At 40.2% G+C, this 19964-nt stretch overlaps 1 protein-coding gene across 3 annotated transcripts in view; it reads right to left on the bottom strand.

The window, feature by feature from the left end:
* Positions 1–19964, bottom strand: part of Grin2b (glutamate ionotropic receptor NMDA type subunit 2B) — a 409553-nt gene that overhangs the window by 48426 nt on the left and 341163 nt on the right. For all 3 annotated transcript variants that reach the window (XM_074076018.1, XM_074076019.1, XM_020154596.2), the window contains 5 exons: positions 10286–10488; positions 9358–9529; positions 8981–9134; positions 5473–5598; positions 2713–2942 (listed from right to left, as the gene is read on the bottom strand). In XM_074076018.1, the coding sequence (XP_073932119.1) occupies positions 2713–2942; positions 5473–5598; positions 8981–9134; positions 9358–9529; positions 10286–10488 (885 nt within the window). The remainder of the gene's footprint in view (positions 1–2712; positions 2943–5472; positions 5599–8980; positions 9135–9357; positions 9530–10285; positions 10489–19964) is intronic.

The raw sequence follows: 19964 nt of genomic DNA, 5'->3' as shown, positions 1-19964 counted from the left end.
TTCAAAATACCCTCCTTCTGATTTATATAACAGTTCCTGACACTAATATGCAGTTATATGTCATTAGTTACTTAAATGTTTTCTGTAATTATGTAAATTATGTTGACACTTTCTGGTAAGATGCTTAGACTTTACTATTTTATCATTTGCAATGTTCTGAAATACATCAGATAATCATTTTCAATCACTTTCAAATTAAACTGCTAAAGACATACTGTCTTGTACAGACTACTGGTACACTATCTGCTCTGTACATTCTCTCTCTCTCTCTCTCTCTTCCTCCTCCCCCCATGGACATTTCTTGTCACTGACTGTGGAGCTCATGATCAGACAGAGGGAAGTACCATCAGGTACTGGTCTATAGGTTATTACGAGTGAGTGGAAGACAGTGTTATAATAAAGGCATGAGTAGTTGCCATGACAGAGGACAGACCAACTTGCTGGTCAGATGAGCCAAGGAAAGCTTCACAAGTGAAGTAATCTGGAATCTGAGTTTTGAAGTATCTGTAGGAGTCTGGTGAGTGAGAATTGGGAGGGGAAGACCTCCCAGGCTGTTGCACAGGTAGAGGCACAGTCAGAAAAAATGAAGAGTTAAGGATATCCAGGACATCTAGGATTCAGGAACCCAAGCATTAGCCAATACCACTGGAGTGTTGGGGTGTATTGGGGATGGTTTATAAAGACATGGAGGCCACACGGGGACAGAAGAAAACCAAACATAGATGTGTTTATTATATAAAGAGAACTGATCACTTCCAATTTTTCAGAACATAACCAATAAGGTGTGGAGGACAGACAGATGCTCAACCTCTCTGCAATAAGCAGCCTAGGATGATAAGTACTGTCAACTTATTGGGAGAAGGGAAGGGAAAACAATCTCTCTCCATCTCAGTTATGCTTAAGTCAAATAAAAATGCATTCCAGTTGTTGCTGGATGGTCCGGGAGGGTATGGCAAAGATAAAAGTAGTGTCTAGAGCAGTTTTCAAAGACTATTGAAGAAAACATTGTGACAAATACAAATATCCTCTGCTTAACACTGGAGAGTCCCAAGAAGGGCTGTGACCCACCACATCTCTGCCATGTTGTGGTCCATCACAGCTCTGACAAGTCTACTCATGGGGACATGGCCCATCAAGTTTCTGCCATAATAATGTTTTAGGGTAGGCATGGTCTACCTCACATACATTTCATCCAAGTATTGAACCCCCAAAGAAGTAGTTATTCTTAGCCACATTACTGCCTAGATAAAGAAGTAGTTGAAAAAACAAAAATGGTTAAGGTAGTGGTACTGGTTGTGACAAGGGGTGTTGGGAGATATCTAACTCAAATTTTAGTTAAGATCATAATGATGAAAGATGTCAATGATGGAACAACAAGAGAAAGAAGGTTTAGAAATGGATTAAATAATAAATGAATATATGAATAAATGTATAATAAATCATGAACTAGATGAGAGAAGTAAATTCTTAGAAAGGAATATAAGAAAAGGTAGTTTTAAATAAGGAAGAAAAAGCAAAAAAGGAAGATAAATCAGAGAAAGAGATAACATAAAAGATAAATATAGTGAATGATATATATATATATTTTTTTATCCCCTCAAGATGCTATTTTTCTTCCCCATATGCTTTTGAATTTTCTTGATGAAGATGAATCATTGGAGAAATTGGACACTGAACTCCTAAAGAAAATCTCTTCTCTTTTTCATTCTTCTACAACCATTTTTCTGAAGTGTTTAGGGTTTTATCTTAAGGAAACCAAACCCATGAGATAAAGCATTACCTACTGGTCTAGAGATAGATCTATCTGTACCTTATGGCTGCATCCTTGGAATGGGGGTGGGAGATCACACTTTCTAAATCTTAAGGAAACAAAGGGTAGCTAATTTGTTGCAAGTGCAACTCTCCAAAATTGTTTTGGCCATGAGTTTTCCCAGACACCCCACAAAGGCAGTAACCCTGGTCTTAGACAATCCTCATTTTCATACTTTCAGGGGGCAGATCTCCCATGGAAATTGAGAAGTATCAGGGAGACCTAGAAAGCACATGAATTTAGAATAGGTTTTGTACATCCTCACCCAGAAAAGGTGGAAACAGGCAGATAGATACTTCCCTTCCTCTCTCAACTGCAAGGTCTATGAGGAGGCCTGAAACTGGTATGAGGCCAACCCATTCATGAGCACCATACAGGGGTAATCACCAAGTAAAATAGCAGTTACTTTTCTTCAAGACACAATGTGAACAACACTTCTGCCCAGCATCTAGGAACACACAAGTATGTACAGGAACAAAGAAAGAGCCTACAGTCAAACACCACTGGGAAGAAAATGAGGCCATAATGGTCCAGTCTCCTCAGTGTGGGTATGTAGAGGAGGCCCTCTAATAATACATCAAACAGGCAACCTTGAGCTGAGAGACCACCCAACTGCATCCAACAAGAGGTACCATGCACTCACAGAGAGCCACTAACATAGGAGGCCCCTTATTTGCAGCACAGGGTGCACTTGTGACAACCTTTTATGCATCAGGAGGCAAGCATGAAGTAATATTATTTCAGTAGGGAAACTGATTTCTGCTTCCTTGTCCCAGTTGAAGGAAACAAGAAAGAACTGTCAATTCTAAACATCTAGAAAATTAACAGGTGCATGAGAACTTTGAGTATAGCTCAGAACAGGATTAAAGGCAAAGATGGAAGGTTTTCAAGGCATCTCTTACCTTTTTGTCACTCAGGCCAGAAACCTGGTCCACATATTCTTCTTGGATCATGAAGGCAGCTAAGTTGGCAGTGTAGCTGGCCAGGAAAATGACAGCAAAGAAGGCCCACACTGACACCATGATCTTGGAAGTGGTCCCCTTTGGGTTCTGCACAGGTACAGAGTTGTTAAACACCAGACCCCAGAGTAACCAAATAGCTTTGCCGATGGTGAAAGATGGGCCACCTGGCTCTGGTGTGACAAAAAGATGAGGACAAAAAGTTAAGTCAGAATTATTGGTTCTTTGTCAACTTACAAGTACACAGAGCTGAAAATACCCTGCTAAGAGCAAGGACTTAGTTCTTAACCAAGCCCATTTATAGGCAGTTGTCTCATTTAAGAATTGTCTCTCCTCTCCAAGGAAAGGCAAAAAAGGGCTCATTAAGAGAAAAAAAAACAGAGCCCTGAGGTATGTAGAAAATCTTTGCCCAAATAATAGGCTTCTCTTCTCCATATACAAAAGCATCAAGAGCATGTGAAAACGAGTAACAAAGGCTGACTAGTCCACTATAGTACTTGGGTCACTACAATTTTTCCTAAATTTTATATTTGTATCTACCAAGGAAGTAGTTCAACTTCCCAAACATCAACAAGAACTGTGTGAGGTCTTTTTCTACCACTTTCATAAGTCTCTTTCAAGTCTATTCACAGACACTTGAATGGCTTTGAATGTACTTTTCGCTGACTTTTCTTTAGCTTCTAGCACTTAGCACCAAATACTTCATTCAGACAGTCTCAACACCCCCTCTTCCCACTTCCAATGCCAACACTTCCATCTGGCTTCCTACAGTAGCAGTCTCTGTGTAAAAGAATATCAGGAAGCCTAGTGAGGAAGTCATCAATCCCTGGCCTGGCCACTTGTATTTGAGTGCAGAAAGTTAGTTGTGCTTGACTTTGATTTCCCTCTACTCTATCTTTATGCAGATGGAGTCAGGGCTTCTGCTCATAGTGTATGGTGGCCTCACTGCTATCCCTGAGTGGGGAGGTTGAAATCCTGCCTGTTGTCTGAATTTCCATGAAGCCCCTCCACTGCACAATAAACATCTGCCTGTGCAATTTTACAACATATTAACACAGATCTTCTGATGTTTTCTGTGATCTTGACAACATCTGCTCAGCCAACTAAATCATCCGGGACTGCACATGTTGAACCTGATATCTAACTGTGCACACACATCTGTGCATGTGGACCTGATTTCATGCAACAGATGTGTAACTAAAAAATTATTTGTAAATCAAAGTTTTTTAAATTGGAAAATGCTCTAAGGAGACTTTATGTAGACTGACACTGTGTGGAATTCCTTTGTGAAGGTAAGCATCCTATGGTAGTATGAGTAATTGTAAGCTGTTGCTTTGAGTTTTGTGAATCTGGATCTTCATCTTCTGGTATTTTTTCCAGGGTGAGAGGGGAGTGCACACTGACTTTAGTTCTTGACATTGCTGGCCTATGTATGTACTCATGTGATTCTCAGATGTTTCACTTCTTACTCATACTCCTCAGGCTGGCCCTTGCTTCTGGATGGCCCTTAGCACAGTAGGGAAGAAGGCACTGGGGATACGTGAAGATTTCCATCCCAGAAAATACAAACCAAATAAAAAGGTAGGTCAACCCTTGGAAGTTTGTCTGTGAAGTGGCAGTTCTCAGCTTGAGCTGTGGATCCCACAGAAGCTCCAGGGGTATTTTACTAAGGGTTGTTTACCCATTTTAGAGGTTCTTAAGCTGGTATGGGTGGAACTTGTCATTTTAATGTAAAACCAAGCTAAAAAGCCACTATTTTGGAACATATAGTGGTTTAAGCCCAACTTATATTTAAGGATTTTGGAACATATAGTGGTTTAAGCCCAACTTATATTTAAGGAATCAAAAAATGAGATCCAGGCACCTTTACCTTTTAAATTTCCTATAGATAATTCCCACTGGCAGCTAGGGTTAAGAACACTTCTCCTGGAGGTTTAAATCCAAGAGAACTCCCATTCTGAAAGAAGAAGACTTAGAGAAATGGCATATTTCTTAATCCTGGGGTTAATAAGGAAGTTTTGGAAGAGCTATTTACCGGGAACCCATGCCACACCTTCAAAAATCTAGTGAACTTTTTAAAAGCATTATGCCTTGACAGTTTTCACCTCACTATGCCAACCTACTCTGGAAATTCAACCCTTCCTATAGTAGCTATGAGTCAGAATTGGCTTCCCCCGTCCATTTTATTTCAAACATCCAACTCCCTTGCAAGGGGTTTGGGGCACAGGCATAATCTTTGAAAATCTTGTACCTCAGTAGTGATCCTTTGGCTGTGGGAAATTCTGTCAACCACAGCACCCTGCATAAACCCTGAGGAAACCTATTTTTCCTTATTGTTAATATGTGTGTATAATCAGGCTTATTGGTCACATCTGTTCCAACAGACCGCACATAGCCTATAGTCATCAAAATAGTTCCTTGGGACAGGATTATGCTACTGTCAAGTTTCCCTTTCATTTCTCTAGCAGTGGAACTGGGCATGAGGCTGGCATGAACCAAAAGGGGACACAGATATTTAAACTAACATCTTAACTGGGGTATTTCTAAAGAGTTACAGGCTGATGACATGGAAGATTGAAGGCTTCCCCCCACCCCCAAGAAATGGATAAATCAGGGAGGAAGCAGATAACCATTGAAGGGTTCAGAAATTCAGAATTAGGAACTAGAAACCTACAGAAGTGCAGTGACTCCAGCTGGCCTTACCTCTGCCATCAGCGAGGCACCTGTTATAACCCACAGGGCTGAAGTATTCAAAGACAAAGACAGCCACGGCTGAGACAATGAGTAGCATCACGAACATCATCACCCATACGTCAGCACTGAATGGCTCTGGGAAGGAAAGAAAACACGGCTTAGGGTCAAAACAGAGAACGACCAGTGCTGGTTATTTCATATATTCATCTGCTCATGCAAACCCATATTTGGGCGGGGGAACAAACCCCCAGTTAAGTGTGTTGCATGCCTTCAGTGATCCAGGGTCTGGGTTAGGGAGAAAGACAATGTGTCTGAGAAACTCCATTCCCTGGATGGACATGTCAAGGTTATTGTTTTCAAACACATGAGGAAGACAGGTTCATGCATCTGAGCCTTTTGAGGTTTGTTGAGGTAGTTCCTGCCACTGTTGGGCTCAAACCCGGGTCTTTCAGCAAAAGTAAAATTAGAGAAAGTACTAGATATGGTACAAGTAAATTATATTGAACTGAATTGCATTATGCTTTCATTTATATGGCTACATTGCAAAGTGGAGACCCCTAAAAGCCTTCCTCTTAGAAGTGCTTCTGAATCTGGTAAAAAAAAAATTAATTCTCAATAGCTTTAACTACTATTTCAGAGTTGAACTGCTTTAGTAATAATTATGCACAATGACTAAAATGTCCCTTACTCCCTTGCTTCACTTCTCTTAAACGTTCCAGTCTAGTTTTACTTTTCCAACCCACTTTGATGTGGTATTTTTATTAGACATCGTTAGGATATGAGAATAGAAGTCAATGTTTAAAAATACATTCACGTTGAGTATCAGGATCTGCAAATGCAGAGTGGGGGAGAGTTAGCAGGTGACAAGGGAGCATGTTAACAAAACAATTACAATCTGTCTCCTATTCCTGGGTGATAGAGTTGATTGGACAAGCTCAGGCAAGATAGCAAGAATTTTCTATAGTTGCTTTATTTAATATCTTTAATTATTTTTGCTGAGTCTCTTCTAGTTGAGCTAAATCTCTCTGACTTGAAGGTGTCCACAAACTGAATGCTATATTCCAGAGGCCATCTCTCTGAAGGCTTATACACAATGGGACAATCGTTATTCTGTCCCATGATACAATGCTTGGCTCCTTCAATTGTGTCCCAAAATAGTTCTGGCCTTTTTAGCTGTCACATCACATTGGAAACTCATAGCTAAGTGAATTAACATGCTGTTTTCTCATCTTCTAGATCATTAATAAAGATGAAGTTGAGAAAAGGAAAAATTGGCTGAAAATTAGAAAATATATTTCTTACTTTGAAACCTACATTGCTATTGAACTTCCAAAGGAGCTATAAAAGCCTGGTCACTTAATCAATTTAAAAAAGGACCTTAACAAAGCTCCAGAGCTTAACACACCAACTGTGAAATGCAAAACCTTTCAATGGCAGCCAGGGACTCAAACAGAGACGTAAAATTTGGAGCCTCTCTGTGGTGGTGAGGGGAAAATTCCCCCCCAACTTCCAACAGTAATTGATGAAAATCCTACCCAGATCTCACCTTTTTCTAAGATTGGGGAATAATTGAGTGAAAACATCACTCTGTGATTTCTTTTCCCCCAACAAGCCTATATACAAAATACAACAAACATCTGTATTGGTCTTTAGAATTTACCAAGTACTTTCTCCACCTACTATTACATAAAATCCTTTTTATGGCTCTTTCATTGTGGAACTACTGTTATCTACTGTACAGAAAAGTAAACTAAGACTGAGAGGTCAAAATTCTTTCAAAGTTCATACTCAGAAAGTGGTAGAGTCTGATATGAACTGAGGGCCTCTAAGCCACAAAGTCTAGATTTTCCCATTGCATCTTTATCCCTGTCTACCATGTTGGTTCTGTATTAAGGGTGGAGCTCCAAAATGGCCAGATGTGGTCCTGAGCACAGGCTCTAAAGGCTACCATAACTGGACTTTATCATAGGTCAGTTGGTTACTAGCTGAGAAGTGGCTGGAAAATGGCTTAACCTGTCCAATATTCCATTTCCTAGTCATAAAATGGGTATAGTAATAGCATCAATGAGTTAATATAACCCAAGTATGTATATTAGTGCCCAGCACATCACACAGTACTTCACAAATTTTGGCTTCCCTTATCCCTACAACTGACTAACTAACCCTTGTCCAAACATACACAGAAACATACTCTGCTTAGTATTTCTGTACTCCCAAAGCTAACTGGTTCTTCCAGTTTAGAAGTTATGGTTCATGCTATCCTGACAGGGTTAGAGTTAGAATGTATTTGTATCTCTTAATGTTCTAATCATTCTTACAAAGGAAAATGCAAACAAATTGCATCCAGTAGCTATGATGATTAATGCATACAGTATATGCTATCTATAACACTTCACATAAAATCAGTGAGGCTAGGACACCCTCTCTTGGTACCCCTCTCAGCTCTGGTGGCTTCACTCTCTGCTACTTTTCTATCTCAACAAATTCTCCCACTTAAAAAAAAATTAGTGGGGCTAGAATTTGCTTCACTGTGAATAAGAAGATTGGCTAATAAACTTGAGTAATTTATAAAAAAAGTTCTCTGGAAACTATAACTCCACTTTGTGGTGCATTAATTGAATTGACTCCTTATGGATAGAACTTAAAGAAATGTTAGTCACTGTCTGTTCTAATAGTCCCATTTAAAAACTGTTGATGTCCTTTAGGGTGACAGTGACTAGTCCAAGGATAGCTTGTTTGGAGACAAATCTGGCTTTTTGTCTCCTAGCCCAACATTCTGTTTTCAAGGTGACATTTTTATTTCCCACTTCTTTGCTCTATAACCCCTGTAAAAAGAACTGGGTATGAGCCCATAAAAAACAAAAAAAACAAAAAAACCTCATCTAATTGAAGTCTTGGCCTTATCTCATCCAATCTTATATCACATCTAAGGCATTTGACGTTTAAGAGGACTAGAGAGTAGGCAGGTAGAGAATGGTATAGAGTATGGGGTAGAGGGAGCATCAGATCAACTCTGGCTGGCAAAGCCTTAGAAAATTCATCTAAAAACAGAAAAACTTTTTTGGTATCACTGAGCTCAATTCTTCAAGATAATTAAAAATAAACAGCTATCCCAATAATATCCAGAGTTACAAATTATTAGAGCAGGAAACACCTTCAGAGCTCAGCTAGTTGGAATGGCTTCTCCTATGGATGAGGAAACTGAGTCCTGAGAAGGAGCAAATCGGCTCAATGTCAGATGACGACTAAGCGGCAAGGACGACTAAGAGGCCTCTGATGATGAGTCCAGGAGTGTTTTCTTATAAGGCATCATGCCTTCCTGTTTTTCTGGATATTCTTCAGTTTTCATGTTTGAAAATACTCAATTATGAAACCCCCAAAATGAAGTCCCTAGGTGAGTTAAGCTCTTGACCACCTCCTGGCTGAAAGAGCCTGGCCATGTGTTCCTGCAGTTGTTCCTCATTCCATCTACTTGTCCTTGTGTCCATTTCCTGCCACTAGCAAACACATCATTTACCTAAGAAGGCAGAAGGTGAGACAGTCCCATTGCTGCGTGACACCATGACACTGATGCCAGTCTCTATGAAGGGTACAGAGAAGTCAACAACCTCCGATCGCTCCTCGTTGATGGTGAGAGATCCCACTGCCATGTAAGCCCTCTTCATGACCACCTGAAGAGAAAGGTGCAATGATCCAATTAGAACATTCAGGAAGGCAAGGCCACCATGAGGAAAATACTCATGACCCAGCAGTGATTTTTTTTTTGTATAGTGAGAAAGGTAGTTCTATTTACTCTTTCATATTTTCCAAAATCCATAAAATGAACATTCAAAAAATATTTAAACAAAACCAAATGAGTGAAAAATGGAAATGCCCTCACTTCCTGACACTCACCTCTCCAATCATACCATTCCAGGTTCCATTGATTTTTTTCCCATGCTTGCCATTGGTAACTAGGTAAAGGTCATAGGTGAACTTCACAGATTTAGAAATTTTCTTAAGGATGTCGATACAGAACCCTTTGCAGCATTTTTTGATGTAGCCCGGCTCCTCATCTGTTTTATTCCTAGCCAGTTAAAGAAACAAAAGACAAAAGCAAAGCTTTGGATAAGAAGCAAAGTTTTATTCTTTGTCATTAAATTCAAACCTTAAAGCAGCCCACCCCCTTTTACAGCACAATTTATATCAAACCTGAGTAAAGAAATAAATCAGAACCCAGAACTGCAATATCCTCATTATTTCATTACATCAAACCATGTTTTCTCACAATTTTTAATGTTTCTTTGAAGAATAATATGCATCCAGAATGGTTGTATATCCTAAGGATTCAGTTCAGTGAATTTTCTACTGAACTCACCATTTCAATGAGTACCTGAGTCCAGGTACAGAAAAGTTACCAGTACCTGAGAAGCCTCCTATTCTCCCTTCCAGGCACTGTCCACACTCACCAAAGGCAACCATTATCTGACTCCTAACAGCATAGATTGGTTTTATATATTTCCAAAAGTTGTTCAAAATCTCAAAATTGGGGAATATATTGGTCCAAGAAAGCATAATTTCGATAACCGAAGTAAACTTAAACCTCCACAAACTTGAGGTCCCAGTCTCTAAGGCCTTGTGCAGGCCAAAGGAACCTTTGCAGATTACCAATCATTCTCTCTAGAAACACAATCAGATCATAGGCTGCAAGTGATGCCACAGCTAAATAGCAGGAAACTGGACATGCTGCCCAATTCATGGTGCTAAATTCTGCCAGGTGCTAATAGCTGGCCCAATTCTGATGGTCCCATGCCACCCAGAGCCATCGAGGAAGGTGCCGTACTCAGAGACTATGCGTTTTTGGCAGGGGACTGTGTTCCTCATGCAGGTTCCACTCAAAGGGTCCACGCTTTCCACAATGACAAATGGTGCCTCCTCCAAGGTCACAATGCTCAAGTGGTCATCCTCCTGCTCTTCGGTCTCAGGACACATCCGGGGCCACACGTAGTATTTCATCTGCAGGGACTTGTCTTTCCACTTTCCCACCTGCACAAAGATGAACAAAAGACTCAGAAACCAACAACCATGACATACCAGCCCCTGCTAGCATTGTCTGAATCTTCCCAGGAAGCTGTTACATGAAGGCAAACAGATGCAAACATTGTACGTAATGAAGAGAATACTTTCTAAACCATATGCTCAAAGTGAGACTACTGTGTCCAAATCCAAGGGAGGCAGTGCATTCATTCATTCACTCACCCACTTACCAAGCATTTAGTGAGGACCTACTATGTGCTAGGCACCCCGCGAAGCTCCCAAAGCAGCATGATTCTGCTGTTCATCAAGCTCACACTGACTGAAGATGTAGGAAACATAAACAACTGTTGTTAGTGCTGTATGATAATTGCTTCAATTGAAGTCTGTACCCAGTACTGCGAGGATGCCAAGAGTCTCCCAAATTATGAGTGGCTGTCAGGTTTTGTATTTAACTGTAACAAGGAACATGATGGTGACAGCAGCAAACAGTGTTGGAAAGGCCAACAGAAGGACTTTAGCAAACGGCCTGGAATGATGTGCTCTGGCTTGTAACAGAGGCCCAGTACCGAACCATGTAAAGAACTAGGTAGATCTGAATTGGAATAAATTGAGATGAAAGAATACAGACACAACTTGTTTGGGGCAGGGGCATGGTTGGTCTGGTGATGATCAAATAGGTCAATGCAGATCTGCATGTGCTGGCCTGGGTAGCCACCATGGGATATGTCAGATAGGTCTCTCTGTAATCAGACCACACAGTTTGTGCACCCCATTGCCCAGACACACCATTCTCATGATTCTAATGTGAAATGTAAATGCTTTCTGAACTCACACTCATTGAGGCCCTGCTACCAATCACAAGGAGAAATGTGTGGGTGCAATTATCTTTTAGACAAGCCATTCAATAGTATTTTTATGATAGAATCTCCATGACTTTGATGGTGGTTTTGTGTTTTCATTGTGCCATTGAGTTTATATGGAGAAAGAAGGAATACTTTAATTTTCTACAGCTGAGACTCTTTAGTTATCACAAGGAAGGTAGAATTTTCCCAGTCTACAGTTTTCTCCATGTAGCAATGTAAAACAGCAGAACAAGTGAAAAGCCAGGAATACAAAACTACTGACTGTATTTAATTCCAGAAATCAATAAAAAGCAATAGATTGGCAGGACTTCATAAATTTTCAAGCAGGTAGGCATGGATTTCCACAGTAATGCTAAACTCAAATTCCCTCTTTTCTGTGTTTCTGCTTTTGTCTGCATTTTGGTTTTATCTGGTGCCTCCTTGGGTATGGTCATTTCTTACTGTCAGCTTGTCCCACAGTGCTGACTACTTCAATGTCTAAATTAGGTCCACACAATCACTGCTTTTGTCTATGGCATCTTATAATGTGGGCAGTGATTTTGTGAATTGGGCTATGTAGTTTGACACCTGCACAGTCTTTCCCTGGCATTAATCTTGGCACTGGATGGATTTCTTCCAACTGTGCAAATAATATTTTTGCTTCTTTGTTCAGAATTATGCATTGAACCAAATGTTTGTTTTCCTTCATATGTTCAGATGCTTCTTGACCTACGATGGGGTTTTGTTCCAATAAATCCATTGTAAGTTGAAAATATAAGTTGAAAATGCATAACACCCCTAACCTACCGAACATCATAGCTTAGTAACACAGTAGTACACGGTAGAGTGTTGGTGGTTTACCCTCATGATCATGAGAGAGTATCCTACCACATCTTACTAGCCCAGGAAAGGTCCAGATTTGTATTTTTAATTATGGTTTTTATTGAATGCATTTCATTTTTGTATCACGAATTAAGTCATTGAAGTAGGGGCTATCTGAATAGCCTTCTCTGGACCATTGATCTTGATTTTGTTCCAAGTCTCATTTTTCTCATGTTGTCAAAACTACATCTAAAGCAGAAATTTCCAAATGGCTTCCTAGAGAAGTAGAGACATTAATATATTCTGTCAGTGGTTGGGGGCAGATGGAGCTATGGGGAGGGAAGACCTAACTCTGAGGATGATGACGTTGGGTTCCTCTGACCTCAGTAGCCATCTTTAACCCCCGTGGCCAAACCAATATTATTTTATGCATACTCAATAATGTGGAAAAGGCTGGAAAGATCTAATGTGCCATTTTTTTCAGTCCTATCACCTTCCCTTCGACAGTTCCTTTTGATTTTTTTCTTATAAATCCAAATTCATTCTTCTATGTCTTCACTGTGACCAGACTAGCCCAGAGTAGTTCACCAGTTCATTCTGCATTTTTGCAGGAAACTTCTAACCTCACACAAGTTTCCCTCAGAGTACACTGTGAACACCACTGCCAGATGGCTTTCTTCATTACACAACCTCTATTCAAAAGTTCAACAACTCAGTGCCCTCGGGATCATGTCCAAACCTCTCATCTAGATAGTCAAAGAATATGCACTGAGTCTAGCCTATCTTGTTACATACAGACACTATTGATACTTGATACTCACTATTTTGAGTCATGAGTTCTTCATTCAACTCAGGAAAGGAAGTTGCTGGCATTAAGAACCAACACAGGTTAATCAGGAACAGATTGCAAAAAGCCAGCTGCATTTTCTTTGCTAACAGACTTGCTATATCTGTAAGGAAAAGATGCTGCAGACATAGCATTTTGGCAAATTTTCTATTGACATTCTTGTGAGCAAGATGACTATAACATAGATTATTGCATACTTTGAAAGATTGGAAGAGAGTTTAAAATCTATATCTAAAAAGAAGAGAAAAGATTATTTAATGAATCAATGTCAACCTAAAAGGACCTCTTTAGTGACATGTCAGTGGGCCTTGTTCTTAGAAGTGACCTATATAATGTTTTTAGAAAACAAAACAGAAGTGTTGTTCACAAAATTGCATACAACACAAAGCTAAGAAAACAGAAGACATGATGCACTGAAGAAGAAAGCTTGGAAGAGGTATAAATGAATTGGAATGATAGACTGAACCAAATGGAATGAAATTTAACAGTATTTATTCATAAAGTCTAGCATTTAGATTTTTAAAAAGCAACTGCACATTACTAAAGGGGGGGATTTCAATCAAGAGTTGTCTATGAAAGCTATTGCAAGCACAAATATTTGCAGACTTACAACATTCAGCACATGGGGTAAAGGAGGGCATGGAAGACCCTACCCTGCTCTGTGCTCATCATATCACAGTAGGAAAGCTGGGTTCCTATCCTACAATTCAATGATCTGCTGATTTTTCATTAAATATGACATTACTATTTCCTCATTAATAATTTCCCTATGCTGTTCTCCTTTCCCAACTTTCAGACCAGCTGGATCAGATCTCTGTTTCATGTCAATTAAATTCAGCCAACAACAATTGCACACCAAGGTTATGCCAGATATTGGGCTGTGTGCTGCAGGTAATAAAACCATGTTAACACTTACCGAGGGCTTACATGTACTAGTCGGTGAACTTGTCTAACAATGTACCAATCATCCCAGAAAACCTAGGGGATGGATTCTCAATTAATGTCTCATTCTACAAAGGGGTTTGATGACTTTTCTAGGGTTTCAAGGTAGGTGATTCCTACGTGCAGTGCCAGGATTTGAAACTGAGCTTGCCTTTCTGCCCACCATGCTGACTCGCTTCTCTGATAATGAAGGAGTAAGATGTGGTCATGTTTTCCAAGGACAGGCAAGAGAGACTTTATCTCCAAAAATGTTGAGTGAGGCTTTGGTAATCACCCTCATAGAAGGTATAAATAAATCCTCTCTGGATTTAGAGTAGAAGTAATAATTTCTGAAAGAGTCAGGGCAAAGACCCTTGTCTTTGAGCTGGGCCTTGAACCCACCCTTAGGTGAAGTGTTCTTTGTCCACTATGCCAGGTCAGTTCTCCTTTTCCTTAAAGACCTGGGATGATCACCACCCTACTCTAATGCCAGCTGCACCACCTTCATCCTGCTCAATGGCGTCAGGCTGGCAGCTTGGAACTGGGATGGCTACTATGAAATCAGTAAATACTACAAATCAGGACTTCCTCTGTCTTTCCCAGTTGTGAAACATTTACCAGCTTACCACTGCCCAGAATAACCAAGCCATTCATTATTCCATGCTATTTGCTTCCTTCTTAAATGATTCTTTAAAGCATTCCAAGTGACTTTTCTTCTAAACTAACTTGCAAGTATATCTCTTAAGTATCTCAGAGGCTAGGGATAAATTTCTAAAATTCTCTGAACCTCAGTTTGCATATCTGTAAAAATGGCGAGTGGATTTCTAAAGTGCCGTCCACATAATTTCATAATCTGTTGCCTCTTTAGAGTGGAGGCTCTCAACAACATTTCCTACAGATAAGAGTCCAAGGGAGAGGCTGCTTAGCGGTCACTTCCAGAAGCGAGGGCAGTATTTTATTTGTTTATAGGAAAGATCTGCTTGTCTTAAGCCATGATTCTTTTTTTTCCTCAAAGAAGATTGCAATGAGAAGGAAACAAATGCATGGGCTAACATTCAAATTCAAGGTTAACAAATGCATGGAAGGATAAAAGGAGAAAGTTTTGGAGAATCAAAACCCACTACAAATATCAGATTCATGATGGCAATAAACAGTATTCCTGTTAGAGGACATGTTTGGGCAGTTATCTCAAATCCTTCTTGTTTTTCTTTTGCGTTGCTGGGGATCAAACCAACGGCTTTGTCCATTTTAGGCAAGTGCTCTACCACTGATCCACATTCTAAGTCCTGCCTCAAATTCTTTAAGAGCAAGGCAGATTATAAATGATCAACCACTAAAAATTAAATATAAGGGGATAAATTTATGCTGAAATGAGGTATGTTTAAAAGCAATTCTTCCTTCAAGAGGAAGGTAATAAGGTGAAAATATTATAAATGAAAAAGGTTGAAAGAACAACAAGGAATAGTAAATATAGAAAGAGAAACCCAAAACTCTGAGCGGAAAATTAGTGAAAGCTTGTGTAGGAGATTGAAAAGGCTGAGTATATAATCCTGGAAATGCAGAGAGTCATGGGAAATGAGGTTAAACCCGAGATATTTCAGAGAAAATCCAGTGAGAAAAACTGAATGACGAATTTATGGTCAAGATTAAAATGTGATCAGGAAAAATAAAACCTTAAAAAATAATGAAGAGAATGTCAGTAAAGTACTCTCAATTCCTTGGAGGTAAGTACAAAACAAACGTCATTACCACTGCACATTTAACAGAAACATTTGTCTACAGAAAATTCGGTTATCTGCTGTAATAACCTTTTAAGAGATCTCTCGAGGACTGAAAGAATCTTTCTCAAGACAGAAAAAAAAATCTCTGTTTTAATTTTCTCATAAAAACAGAGAGTCACTTTTAGGGTTTCTGGTTGGAACCTTTGGGACGGGCTGAACATCTGCACAGCTGGGAAGTTCTTAGAAAGAACTATGTATGCCAATGCCACAGTAGATATGGCCCAGGGACACCCTTTATGGAGATTCTGGGGAATGAATCTGGTGACATGAGACTTCAAAGTCCTTCTGCTAACAGATTTCTGCTATTACCACCACTGAAATTGGCACCAATTAGCATTCTGACAAAGCCACAAGTAAGGAAAGAGCAACAGGGCCCATGTTCCTCCCTGAAAGCCCTGACTTTGTCCCTTCACCAGGGTGCACAGCAGGGTGATGGTGTCATTGAAGGAAGGGAGAGGGGACAGGGCAGGCACTGCTACACAGATAAACAAGGGACATCAGTCTCCCCAGGCTGCTTCTCTCATTGCCACAGAAAGTCATTTTTTAAGAACCTGGAACAAAAGCACTTATTAGAGCCTCTTTAGGCGTCAAAGGTTATTTTTCAAAAATCAAAGCATTTTTGTTTCTTGCTTGAGATGACATCTGAATCTAACATGAGACATTTGCTACTTATTTTAAGACTTCATCTGGCTTTTAAGATGCAAAATTTAAAAGCTACATGTTACTTCCCTGAGCAAGCTGAAGGGATGGGCAGTGTTTCTGCAAGACAACTGAATTCTGCATCCCTTTCTTCTAAAGAGGCATCAAATCCAGTCACCATTCCCAACCACGTGTTGCTGCTGTCCCTGGACCAGTCTGAGATCCTAACAAGGGAAATCTGAGGACGGGGACACTACCATTTCTCTACCCCTCCAGCTACATACCTTAATTCTAGAATTTTTAAGGTCAGAGTGTACGCTAGTACTTCATTTTGTTCAGTCTTTATTTTTCTACAGCCATCCCTAGTGCCCCTCCCCCAATTATAACCAGGTGAACAGCATGGTGTATGCCCATCCACTTTCTGTATCCATCCAAAATGCATATACATATGTACAAAGAAGGGGATATGTGTGACTGTGTGTGTGTCTTCCAAGCCAGACCCCAATATCCCATTTCTCTACCACTTGCTTTTTTCCCACTTCATAAGACAAGTTTTTTTCCAACTCAACAAATAGACATAGGGGCCCATCAAGACAAATGTGCCTTGATTTACTTACTCAGACCTCCTAGATAAATATTTAGGATATTTAAAGGAAAAGAAAAAAACAAAACCTCAAACACCTTGCTTTTTCTAAGCTTGGGTTTCCAGTAATGAAAGAGCAGAATAAGAGGATATGTACATTTTAAAATGTTCTTGATTTCCCTAGAATACAAAAGCTTGCAGCAATCAAATTGCTATCAGCAAATCGCAAGAGTGCACTTTGCTCACATGTTCACAAGTATCAAGTTTTAATAGCTAGGAAACGCTGGACAGTCTGAGGAGTGAAGAGGGGTTTCTTTCCACTCTTCTTCTGTCTCCTGGACTGCACTGAGCTCTGGCATGTTCCCACATTTGTCAGTCATTTAGATTTTCCTCTTTTTCCCTCTAGTCATTTCTTTCTCTCCATTTTCCATTGAATTGTTGGTCTTTCTTTTCTATCAGTGGGGAAGAGATCCTGGTGCTGGATAATAGTGGTCTTGTATCTGTCAGCCAACCTGGAACAATTACTTCCTTTCTGACATTTGTCTTCAGACTATTTTTGGTCATTTTTCTATGCATGAAAAATTGCTTTGTTTTTCTTTGAAGTAAAAATGTCTTTTCTTTTTTAAGATAGGGTTTCACTATCTATCCCAGGCTGGCCTCGAACTCACATTCCTCCTGCCTCAGCCTCCTGAGTGCTGGCATTATAGGTGTTTGTCATGATGCCTGGCTAAAATACATCTTATTTTTATTATCATACATTATTTGTACAAAGGGGCTTTATTATGATACTTACACACATGCACACAATGTACCTTGAACAAAATCATTACCTCCATCTCCCCTCCTCTTTCCCTCTCTTCACTTCTTAAAATAATTTCAAAGCTCTATTTTCAAATATGATTATAAAGTACTTTGGTCATATTCATATCCTGCCTCACCCTCTCCTTTCACTCTCCCTACTCTGGCTGGTAGCCACCCCTAAACAGACCTGTTTTACATTCCTCACGTTCATTCTTTTGAAGACTAGATAGATCCTTTGACTTCTTATCTCACTCAAATAAAAAAATCTAACCCCAACCCCCAAAGTCCCTTTTTGGTTTTTCTGAGTCCATTTTTGCATGTAGCTTTTTGGAGATGTAGTTCTGCTGTCTGTTCTGTGCAGTCTTCCGTTTGCTCAGCCCCTTTCTCAGCTTGGGGGCTGGACCCCTTCCATGTTTCTGGAATGCTAGGCACCCTTCTTCACCTTACTCAGGCATCACCCTTTCTATAATACAGTCCCTGATCTCCTCAGTCCAGGAAAAGAAAAGCTTTTAAGATCAAATAGATCTTCACTCACATTTTTTTGTGAATCAATCTCTGCCTTTGGCTATCACATTAAAATGTTAGCATTATTCCGATGTGCAAATCAATGTCCTTGAATGGGGCTTTAAATACTTCTAGGGTAGGCATTGTCCCTTGTACTGATTTGTACAAGTGTGTTCTCAGTAAATTGTTGACTGAGGAGGAAAAAAAACACATCAGCCCCTCCATCAAGTCTCTGGTAGACATCACTCCAGGATTCTTTCATGAAGAGGATACTGGAGGTCAAAGCCGCCCACCAATACCTTTTCATTCTGCTTTTCTGCAGCCTTCTGGATGATGAAGTTGCCCTGTGCAGACATAGTTCTGTGTGATCTGCAGGGAGTGTCTAACAAGGCCACTGGCACAGCATGGTGCTCCTTTTCCCAATCATTTGCATACTCAGTGACGTCTAGATTTAGGAACTAGTGTTTGAAAAATAACAATTTCCATATTTGAATGTGATCCACGGAAGCCTATTACTGATTCATCACTTACTAAGCTGGAGCCTGGCAGCTCTGGGCACATACAGCAAAGAAAGGCCAACCTGGCCATTCTTGCCTGGACTGATGTGGCCCTCCCAGTAATCAGTTGTCATCTCAGGCTACCCTTGCCTGATTCTGCCCTCTCCAAGAGAGGCCAGGGCTCCTGGGGACCTGTGAATGCCCATTGTTACTGCAGCCCACAGCCCTCTGAGTGACCCCTGCTGTCCACTACCCCTCCCACTATACCTCCTGCCCTGGAGAGTAGAAGACTGGGGAAGTGGGGGAGATGAAGTAGATGCAGGTGCAGGAATAAGAGCTGTTGACTGTCCAGACATGGTCTCTCAGATAACAACCCCAACAGAGATGAGATAAAATTAGAGTAATTGCAGTTGTTGTGGACCAGGCCCAGGGCTAGGCACTTCTCATAGAGAGGTATCATTTCATTATCATTAACTCCCCAAAAGGTCTATCTTGCTAGATATGGACTAAAAAAAACTTGAGCCTCTAGAGTGACCAAGATTTTCAACCCTGATCTATTTGACTTCTAAAGCTTATATTTCTTTCTCCATTCCCTATTGCCAAGAGGACATTCCTGACCTCTTTATTCCTTATCACCCTACAGTGGTCCAAGAGAGTAGAAAGGTCTGTTTCAGCCTCATTACCTCCCACCTTCACTCTTGCTTTCCAGATGTTCTGATGGACGTGTTTAAAGGGTCCATGGAAAATGGCAACTGAAGTTCATAGTGGGGCCAGACAAACAGACTGGTAGCAGGTGACAGTAAGGGGCAATCTGACTCCTACTGTAGAAGTAGGAGGGATACTGACAAGCATGTACCTTTGGTTAGTTATTTAACCTCTCTGCCTGGCCCACATTTATGTAAGTATTTATTTTTCTCCTTATCCACCTCCTCATTATTACTGTACAACTACTACTAAAAAACATCAGTGCAAGACTAGGTATTGCTCAAGTGGTAGAGTACTTGCCTAGCAAATGTGAGGCCCTGAGTTCAATCCCCCAGTACTGCCAAAAAATAAAAAATAGAATACCATCAATGTAACTCCATAATGTATGTAACTTTTTCCCAGAAATATAATTTTTGTTTCCAAGTGGCAAGAGGGAAATTCTAAACAAACTCAATCATCCCAAACATGTAACTCAAATTATTTCAAAATATCAAGGTAAACTCTATGCAATTCTTTTAGTTGCTTCACTATTTTCATTTAAGC

Source organism: Castor canadensis, chromosome 6, assembly GCF_047511655.1.
Source record: "Castor canadensis chromosome 6, mCasCan1.hap1v2, whole genome shotgun sequence".
NCBI classification, from domain to species: domain Eukaryota; kingdom Metazoa; phylum Chordata; class Mammalia; order Rodentia; family Castoridae; genus Castor; species Castor canadensis.
The sequence above is the reverse complement of the archived record's forward strand: the minus strand, read 5'-3'. Positions and strand labels throughout refer to the sequence as shown.